Source organism: Hippocampus comes, unplaced genomic scaffold (genome assembly GCF_001891065.2).
Source record: "Hippocampus comes isolate QL1 unplaced genomic scaffold, H_comes_QL1_v1.1 scaffold236, whole genome shotgun sequence".
NCBI classification, from domain to species: Eukaryota; Metazoa; Chordata; class Actinopteri; order Syngnathiformes; family Syngnathidae; genus Hippocampus; species Hippocampus comes.
The window spans coordinates 301022-311473 of NW_017805879.1; the positions used below are offsets into that span (position 1 = coordinate 301022).

General features: G+C 41.6%; 1 protein-coding gene and 1 long non-coding RNA gene across 2 annotated transcripts in view; one reads left to right on the top strand and one right to left on the bottom strand.

Moving 5' to 3' along the window:
- Positions 1-4428: 4428 nt before the first annotated feature.
- The window catches only part of LOC109527205 (gastrula zinc finger protein XlCGF8.2DB-like), a 17916-nt gene continuing 11892 nt past the window's right edge, over positions 4429-10452 (top strand). The window contains exon 1 of the mRNA XM_019888997.1: positions 4429-4935. Within this exon, the coding sequence (XP_019744556.1) occupies positions 4809-4935 (127 nt within the window). The 5' untranslated portion in view covers positions 4429-4808. The remainder of the gene's footprint in view (positions 4936-10452) is intronic.
- LOC109527214 (uncharacterized) overlaps positions 9103-10452 on the bottom strand; it is a 2915-nt gene continuing 1565 nt past the window's right edge. The window contains exons 2-3 of the long non-coding RNA XR_002170491.1: positions 9362-9486; positions 9103-9248 (exon numbers count right to left, since the gene is read on the bottom strand). This is a non-coding gene — a long non-coding RNA (uncharacterized LOC109527214). The remainder of the gene's footprint in view (positions 9249-9361; positions 9487-10452) is intronic.

Below are 10452 nucleotides of genomic sequence, written 5' to 3' on the forward strand. Positions count from 1 at the left end.
CCGCTGACGTAATCACGCGCCACCGTAGGTTAAAGATTTATATGCTTTATTTTATTTTATTTTAAAAATATTTCTTTGGGAAAATGAGACTGATAGGATGATTAGGGTGCAGTGTGCATTAACACAAAAATATATTACTAACATTCTACAAAGACACACTTTTTTTTTCTCCTATACGCATTTCGGATCTAATTGGGACGAGTCCTAGATCTACCGGTAGATCAGGATTGACGTAATGCTCACCCCTGATGTAGATAGTACTATGCATTTGGAGTGTACATGTGTGGTTTAGCTACTTTCATCATTTTATTGGAGCTTTGCCTGCCACATTTACCAAGCAGCTTGTCCAAAATCCGCCTCCGAATTGATATCTGAGCTGCACTGCCAACATAACTTACGAGAAACGAGAACGCAACATTTACATCAGGGGTGGCCAACCAGTCAGAGACGAAGAGCCAAATTTTTTCCTGTTACTACAAAGAGCCACATCATACCCTTCCTCGTGCATGCGCGTGCGCACAGTACAGACACACACATACACACACACACACACACACACACCAACACACGCACACACACACACACACACACACACACACACACACACACACACACACACACACACACACACGCACACGGAGGCACTTTGCCGTGAGGCGTAAAAGAGCGAGAGCTAAGTGAGGCCACTCACGCACTCACGCGGGTGCCCACCAGTGCACTCGCACACATATGCACGCACATCACGATGAGCAACAGTCGGAACGGTCGAAAATGAATGCAAGCTAAAGATACAAACAAACAAATCTTTTTTTTCCCCATTTCCTCCTCCCACCCCTTGCGGTCGACTTGGGACCAGTTCACTGGCTCCCAGTCGACTCTGATCAATGTATTGGGCACCCCTGCCTTAAAATCAAAGGTAATTCGCTGACTAGCTTAGCGCTTACCGCCGTTGTTTGCGCTTGAGCGGTGATGCAGTCATTTCATTGGTTGCCCTCTATGCCAATCAAGTAACGGGATTGATGATAAGGTGACGTAGTGCGTTACGTGTATCTAGCGCCTTGTTTGAATGATTTCGCCACTGCCGAGGCGTTTTCGGCGCTTGTCGTGTGAAAGCCCGGGAGCCGCATTGAACCAGCCAAAGAGCCGCATGCGGCTCGCGAGCCGCGGGTTGGCCACCCCTGATCTACATGGAGTATTGGATTAAATAAATTCGAGAAAAAACTAGTTATGATGCCCACGACAGAGCAGAGTAAAGTAAAAAAAAAAAAAAACAGACAACAGCATCCTCGAGCACGGATGAGTTGCAGCTCTGCGACAGTGCGATCCATGTATTCCTGTGAGGCCACGCCCCAAAGTCACTGACAACATGCAGGTGTTTTTGGTGCAGGCACACCAGTGGATGTGTCATCGTGGGCTCCAGGGCGCAATCGAAAACCCCCGAGTCGTTGGGCGCAGTAGAAGACTCCCAAGTCGCTGGGATTCACGCCTTCGATATGCAGAAAAGCTTGCCGAGCGCTGGCATCCATCCTGGAGCGAAATCTTTCACTGTACTTTTTCGCCTTCTTGCCCTGACCGACCTGATCTTTGCTGAGGATGAAGTCAGGCAATGAGTTCACTTCTTGTTTGTCCCACCAGATGTCCGCCAAACTGTCGGAGCTGCAGTCCAGCGTCACTGCTGCACCCTCCACGGTGCGGACGTCCCGTTGTGGCTGGTGCAACGTCTGGCTGTTGATTCCTGTCACGAAAAGCCAACAAAAGCGATCAGACATCAGTGGAAAGCGGCAGTGACTTCACATGTTGACATCACTAAGGCTCCAAGCAGCCGCCAGCACACATTCAAGTGCCCTGAATGAAAAAAATTGTCAGAATATCAATAAGATGCTTTTCGACTTCTTGTGGAGGAACAAGATTCACTATGTGAAAAGGTCTGTTGTAATGAGTACCTACGAAAGTGGTGGATTGAACTTCCTGGACTTCTCTACCCTTAATAATATGTTTAAAATCAATTGGATCAAACAATTTTTAGGTAATCCCTCTTCTATTTGGAACTTTATACCTAACTATATATTTTCTCAACTTAGTGGTCTTAACTTTGTACTTTTATGTGACTACAAAATAGAAAAAAACTCCCTTGGCTTGATCCAATTTCCACTAACAAATACTTTTGGCTTGGTCCTTGATATATAAACATAATTTTTCCCCTCATAAATGCTTTATCTGGAATAATCGTTACATCTTTACAAGAATAGATCATTATTTCTCCATAATTGGTTCAGTGATAAAATAATCCTGGTCAGTCAACTAATCAATAATCAAGGTTTCCTTTTAAGTTACTCTGAATTTTTTAAATAAATTTAATCTACCTGTCACCCCAAAGGAATTTGCTACAGTCATGAATGCTATTCCTTCTGGAATCTTGACCCTCTTGAAAGGGGTGGACAGAACAACCTCCGCACCTGTCATGATTGTTTGTGACCAACAGGTGGCACTGTAGGGTTCTCCCTGCAGCTGCACACCTGTTGGTCATTATGCAATTAGTACTTTAAAAGGACTCCAAGCCCGACCACTCATTGTCGGGTCATTGTTGATGTTGGCTCCTGTCATGTTTGTTTGTTGCTGTTTGCTTGCTGCTGTCATGTTTTTGTTCCTGTTAGTTTTTTGCCACAGCCATGGTTTTGGTTTATTACTGTGGAATCTTTTTGTTTTCATGACTTTGATTGTTCTGGATTTATTTTCTGTGTTTTAATACAACTCGTCAAGTTCACCCTGCTCCTCCCTCCTGCCTGTTTTTTGGGGTCCACCACCACCTCGCTACGTGACAACACCAACCCTGGACCCCAAAATGACTGCTATCGGCAAATCCTGTTTTACGTCAACATCAGTCAGAAATAACAACCGTAACATACGTTCCCTGTTTCAAAAAGATATTTCAACAACCCCACATATTATTACTTACTGGTCTGGTTTTGTTGATAATCTACACTGGGGAAAAATCTGGTCTCTCCCATACAAATACCTCCTGACTAATAAAGTAAGGGAAATATCTTTTAAAATGATACACAAATACTATCCCACCAAACACTATCTTCTTAGGTTCAAGAAAGACATCTCTGTTGAATGTTCATTTTGTGGAATGTACCCTGTACACGAACATATTTTGGAAAGCTGTATCCAGATTTATTATTGAACGCATTGACTCTGACTTTATGCTACACTGGAAAAATGTACTATTTGGGTTCTACAAAAATAAGGAAAAAGACACTAAACAAACCTTCATTATAAATTTAATAATCATTCTCGCTAAGTTCCATATCCACAAATCCAGATGGAGTAATTCAAAACCTCTTTTCTTAATTTTTGAAACAGAAACAAAGCAGTACCTGAGTTCTAATATAGATTCCAAAAACAAGAAAGCTGTTAAGACTCTGGTTATATGCTCCTTATTTGAATTTTTTGTTTAAAAATCCCCTGGCTTCTCTCTGTTTAAATGTTTGTAATATGTGCATATATTAATAACGTGTTCGTTTTGTTGTCTGTTTACTGAGAATTGTATCCTGACTTGTTCAATAAAGATTGTCAAAACACACACACACACACACACACACACACAACCCACACACCCACACACACACACACACACACACACACACACACACACACATTCAAGCGCCCGAATCTGCACTCGCAGTCTGCATGAACGCTGACTTGTCGCTGAGGGGGCGGGGCTGTTCTGAAGTGGTGACATCACACATACACAACGGAAGTCGTGTACAATATTGCTGTGAAGAGTGGAGTGACCCCCTGAGTCGCAGCAGCGCATTGAGGTTCGTCATTATCTTGATTTGAATCGTACCAATTGACATAAAATAAAGTAAATACGTATTTAATCAGCACATCATTGTTTCACGCAATTTTATTGAAATTTGTGTGGAAAAAATAAACTTAATTTAAAAGTATAATTTGAGTCCAAACCCTTGAATTGAAGATCATAAAAAGAAAACTCAAGATGAAATAACTGCTTTGGAATAAAACAAAATCACAGCAAATTTAAGGTTAACTCACCAAACCAAACTGTTAATTTCACCCAAATAAATTAGCAGTACAAAGGTAAAAACTGCTGATTTATGAGGCCTTTTATTTTGAAATGAAACATCAGATCATCATGAAAGTACTGTGGTTAGAACCTGCGTCGGCAGCGTGTGCCCTCGATCTTGTCTGGTTGCGGGAAAACATTTATTTATTTTTTAAAGAGGTGAAATTTTCGTGATTGATGGAGAGTTAATATTGACTTTATTTTCAGTCTAAACTTCAGAAAACTTCTCGGTGCTATTCTGAGAGAGTTTTCATTCTCTCTGGGTGAACTCATCGTACCCTGACCGCCAAGAAATTATTTTAAAACATTATGCTAAATCCAAACCGCTGACAGTTTGTAAAAGCTTTTATTTTGAAGGTGGTCAACGGCGCTCGCTGTTGGCAGATTTCCGTGATGCAGAGCGTTAACAATCGCTGGCTTGACCGCAGTGCTCGACTGGGGCGAGAGGAGCGATCGACGCTCTTTACGAAATTCTCCTGAATTTGTAGTCAACGTGCTAAAACCTCCACTCGGGGCGCCCAGCATCATCTCGCTGGATCAAAACATCTTTCGTTGAAGCTTCGTGTGCGATGAAAGTCGTCTCGGTGTACGTTGATATTTCTCGGCCTAGTTTAGCTTCGGTTAGCTTTCTAGCCGCTAACAAAGAGGCCCTCGTGCTCAACACATCGCTCCGCAGAGATCGGAAGCGTAAAGTGTTGTAATTTTCGTGTAAACAATGTGCGCAAGAAGGACAGTGGAGTACGAGGAGGAATTTTGTGAAGAAAAAGAGGACTACAAGGGACAACGTCAACTGCTGGACGCCATTGGCAGGATGCAGCCGGAAATTGTTCTTCAAGGATCAGGTTGGGTCACAGTGTTCGTCTCACTTGTTTCGTATTCTTTAATAACAGCCTTCATATGCTGTCTTTCTTGTACGCAGTGTGTGTTTGTGTTTGTTTATATCAGTGGCGGATGATTGTCTGTCAAGGAGGGGAAGCTTAACTTAATTTCGGCCTACATCATAAAATGTAGTGATGTGTCGTTCGCGAACGAACCGGCTCTTAGAGCCGGCTCTCACAGAGATAAAAGTCGTCCAGATTTTCCCGGAATTTCGGGTTTTTCAAAATTTTATGAAAATTTCTCCGGAGAATTGAGGAAAATTTGCATAAAATTAATCCGGATATTAGTTGACAACATTGAACGAAGACGCGTTTGAGTTCGTTGTATTGCTTTCACGAGCGTAGCCATATTGAGGCACTAACACTAGTAACAGTAAAGAAATTTTTATTTGTGTAATAACGACAGAAGACATGACGGCGTTTGACGAATGGTTTAGTAGAACGAATGGCAACTCGCAACAACAGTAGCAAGCGTCATTTTGCCTCTTGGGTTATACCATCTCAACTAGAACGTGGGGGATAGTCCCCAAACAATTTTCGTCTCTTTATAAACACACCTGCTAAACCCCAGTGGAACGAATAAAAGACGCCGTGGACAAGACAGTTGTCGTAAAAAATATATTTGGCCAAAAAGGGAAAAACACAGATAGGAAGAAAATCGTGTCCGTCTGACTTCGAGTGTCGTCTCGGCTAACTTAGCTAACCTAGCTTAGCTGGTGTCTTGTGTGACGTCATTTGCGTCGGCGCTGATTGGTTGAAATCAAAAGGCGCGCTTGCGTACATTTTATTTATTTATTTACGTATGTATGTATGTATGTATTTATTTATTTATGGAATTTTCAGAAAAGTCCACTTTCATCTCTGCTCTTTGAAGTGAACGACGGGAGCCGGCTCCTAAATGGGAGCCGCTCCTAATAGGAGCCGACTTTTTTTTTTCTCCTGTTTCCCCCAATTCGGATAAAGCCGCACGTGATTGGTCAAGATCCGTGGTAGAAGAGGGAGGGGATGGTTACACACACACGCTGCAGCGTCGAGAAGGGAGAGGCGTTAGAGACACACACACACACACACACAGCAGCACACGAACAGGAGAGACAGGGAGACGAGAGAGAGCTCGATAGCGCTACAGAGAAAAAACAACACGGTGGAAAGTGGAAAGGTGAGAAAATGAATAGGAAAAGCAGTGAAATTTGGACCCATTTCAACTTAATTGATAGTTCAACAGCAGCGTGTAGACTGTGCAAGGTTAAAATATCCAATATCAAATTTTAATTTATAATTTGTTGTGTGGTAATCAAAGCTTATGTTGTTTTACTGAAAATAGTTAAAAGCTTATAAATTTACACAATCAGAGTTTGGAACTTTTTGTTGACCTTGTTTTGAGATGGGTCTTTGTTTTTGTACTTTGTAATTTATTTTTTGTAGCACTCCATGTTGAGTATGTTCAGAAGAATATAAATAAAGCCATAAATATAGAAATAATAAAGATTTGATATACTGTATATTTTTTTACATTAGTAATTCATTTTACACATAATTTTACATGATTTTTGGAAGTAAATTAATTTAAGCAACAAAAAAACTGAGGAGCCATTTGGGAGCCGAAAGAGCCGGCTCTTTTTAGTGAGCCGAGCCAAAAGAACCGGCTCTTGAAAAGGAGCCGGAATTCCCATCACTACTCCGTACTGAATAAAATGTGTCCGTTTATTTTTAACAAGGCGTCTTTTCCAGGGTCTTAACTGTGGTGAAATAAGTCAGTCTGCGAACACAAGCAATTACAATAAAACCCACCAGAAATAAAAGATTAATTTGTCGGTTTCAACAGAGTGTCGCGATGATGATTGGAAGAAGTCTCCAGTTCAACTCGGAACAGAATCAGAATTGAAAAATGCTCCCACGGATGATGACACCAAAAGATCAGTGATTGGCTCGTTTCGCTGTCAATCAAAAGAGATTCCGCCTCAGACAGATCATCCAATCATGCAGAAAAGCTGAGCGTCCATTTTAGGGGAAGCTAAGCTTCCCTTGCAGTCTGAGAGCAATCGCCTCCGAGATGTGTGTGTGTGTATATATGTATATATGTGTGTGTATATATATATATATATATATATGTATGTATATATATATATATATGTATAGGCCACGCCCCCAACAACACAACTCCTCTTCTGTGTGCAAGTGTGAATTGTTTTTTTTTTTTCGCGAACAGAATATTGGAATTTAAATTCATTCAATTGTGTTGGGAATTTAGTCAAGTAAGTGTTTAAGGTGTTAATATCAATACTAAAAATTACAAAGAGTTGTACAGTTTTTTTTTTTTTTTAACAGCAGCAATCATGGGTACCACGATAATGCGCGTGATGTCAGTACATACATAAGTGAAAGTTTGGTATCTGTTTTCAAATGTAATGAGTAAACTACAGATAATTGATCAATATACTCAAGTATTGCAGCTAAGTATTTGGACTACGTTACTTTTCGCCACTATAAGTTTACCTGTCGTCTCCAGTGAAAGCAACCATGAAGAAAAACTGGAAGGCAATGGAGAGGTTGAGCAGAGAGGGTGGTGCTGGGGGATATTAAACTGCTCTTTAATCGGGGTTGCGGGTTGGGGGGGTCTATGAGGTGAGGGGATACGTGGAGGCTGGCCGAGGTGTCCACACTGTAATCCGATACGCGCGTGCGCACACGCACCCCAGCCTCGAGTTGAGGGAAAGCTCCGGCTGGAAGTCACTAAGACGGCGGAGCTCGGAGAGTTACGAGCGCGCTTCCCCAACGAGAGAGAGAGAAAGAAAGAGAGAGAGAGAGCAGCGCAGGGGAAGAGCGTGTTAACTGTCAGTTCGGAGGAGGACGGCGAAGAGCCTCCACCACGTTCGGTTTCTCTCTATCCGCTTTTACGCACGCGTTGACAAGACAGACTAGAGAGCGCGCCTCTTTCCAAACATCTTTATCTCCCCTTTTTAACCCTACAACCTACTGCCACATGGACTGTGTCGCCACCGTTTTGGGAATATAATCACCACATGGGCATATTTATGTGCGGCGCTTTTGAAATAAAGGAACGGAGGCGGCGATGTTTTGACTAAGGGGAGTGATTTGATTCTTCTTACTTTAGACAGTTTTTTTTGTTTTTTTTTTTTTTACAAACTTGGACGCATGTTTCCATTTGGTAGTGGCCACGGATACTTTTCACTCCTCTTGTGACTTCGCATTTGCCTCACGTTGATGACGAGATCCCAAAGCGCAGTATTATTACGCACCACACAAAAAAATGGATTGTGGACACTGTGAAGAGATCATATCCCGAGAGAAAAGACGCACGGCCACGCACTGACAACCGGATGCCACTGAACATGTCGAGTGGTTGAAAGTAAAATAAATATTCAGGAATAATACTTTTACAATTTTTTTAAAATTGTATGTTGCGTTATATAAACTTATTTACATGGACTGCAGCACATGGGATTATTTTAACAAAAACAAAATACTCATTTTACCAAAATAAATATTAAACATGAAAACAAAAATATCCTTTTCATTTGTACAATTACTCTTTTCACATCCCCTCTGAAATCACTGAAAAAAATATCAGAAGAGGAGTTAAGAACCATTTTAAATACTGACACAAGGGAGTACAGGAATGTGCAGTGCTGTTCTTCCACTAAAGGTGAATGCAATGTCTGAGGCATGCAAATATAACCTACACATGCTAAGAAGATACATCAAAATATCCATTTCCTTTAACAAAACAAATCAATCCCTCATTTCCTTTTGTAAACTAGTGGCAAGAACTTAGTCTTTAAGGTGCAAAAAGAAGTGTACATTATGTGCATTTGTGCTGAACACTGCTGCTTAATGAGAGAAATTACATTTTGTGCTTGTTGCCAAGACTTTGAACTTTGGCACAAAAGGTGTGATGGCCAGGCGGAGACACTGATGCAAGTGTTCATTGGTGAGTCTAATACGGTACTTGTTCTTCACAATATTCATTGTGGAGATTGCAGACTCACATCTGTAAGTTGACCCAAACATTGTGAGAATGTTATTTGCCAGCTTATGCAGCAGAGGATGATAATTAGCTGCAGTTACTATCCTTGTCCACAAAGTGACAGCGTCACACTGACAATGAACAGTAGGACTTGTTTTCCTAATGTAAAGTCATCAAAACGAGTCTTGAAATTTGCAATCAGCTTCTCCAGGAATTCCACATGACACTGAATGTGATCTCCTTTTCCTTTGGTCTGTTCCAGAAGTTTGGGGAAGTGTTCCATTCTCTCCTGTGGGTAAAAAATAAATAAGGAGAAATGCTTTAAAGGGGGTATGAAGTATTAAAAACATGTTAAGTGGAGACCATAAAATGTGTGTGGTATTAAATGGAAAATATAATTACCTGTGGGTCAACTTTGAAATTCTCCAGCTTCCTCTGGAAGGCCCGTACTGCTGACATCAGCTCACACACTGTGCTGTCCTTCCCCTGTAGCTTGAGATTTAGCTCATTGAGATGAGATGTTATATCTGCCAAAAATGCCACAACTTCCATTTTCTCGTCATTTCTCAGAAGTTCCAGGAATTGTGTTGCTTTTGTGCTCTTGTGCTGTGACAGAAACATTTCCAGCTCTTTTCTTACGGCCCAAAAACGCTCCTGCCTTTGCTCAGCCATCTGACGTTGTTGTGAAGGAGCAAATCATCATAAGCTGCATCTACCTCTGTCAGGAATGTGCGAAGCAAGCGGTGCTGTAGTGCAGATGTTGCTCTCAAGAAGTTTATGAGTTTCATCATTGTTGTCATAGTTTCAGAGTACACTTCTCCCAGACGTGCACAAAGGACAGACTGGTGGATTATGCAGTGGTAGCCTATCAAACCAGGGTGATACTCTCTCAGACGCTGAACCAGTCCTTTCTCTCCCCCCAACATGGCTGGAGCTCCATCAGTAGCAATCATACATGGCAATTTTCCGCGGATCCGCGGAAATCCGCCGTTTTATTTCTTAAATTGATCATTTTTGTGAATCGTCTAAATCCGTTGAGAAAAATTTAGGGGCGGTCAGATACCTTATCGTCGAGTTTTCACGAGCTCTCCCGAACAGTCTCTCTGTTTTCCGTTTGTAAACAGCCCTGCGATTGGACGTGTATGAAAGCTTCAACTAATCAGATCACTGAAGGCATTATTTGTTGCGGGAGTCTTAGCTCGATTATATACGGCCCAGTGATTGGTTAACTACAAGCGATTGGACCAATCAAATTGCATGTAACATATTGTTTTACCTGATTCATGGCGGCCTCTTCGTCTCGCAAATTCATTGTTCTGGGATCGTTTTGAGCGGAATTATGAAATTTTTGACTAAAGATCAGGAGTCTTCAATCCTAGAAATTGACTCAAACGTCAAGAATAAATTCCGATGGGACTGGCTTGACAGAAAAGTCACTGTAAAGGTTAAAATTGGCTCCAAGTTCGACGAAGTTACAGAAGCTCTTGGACAAT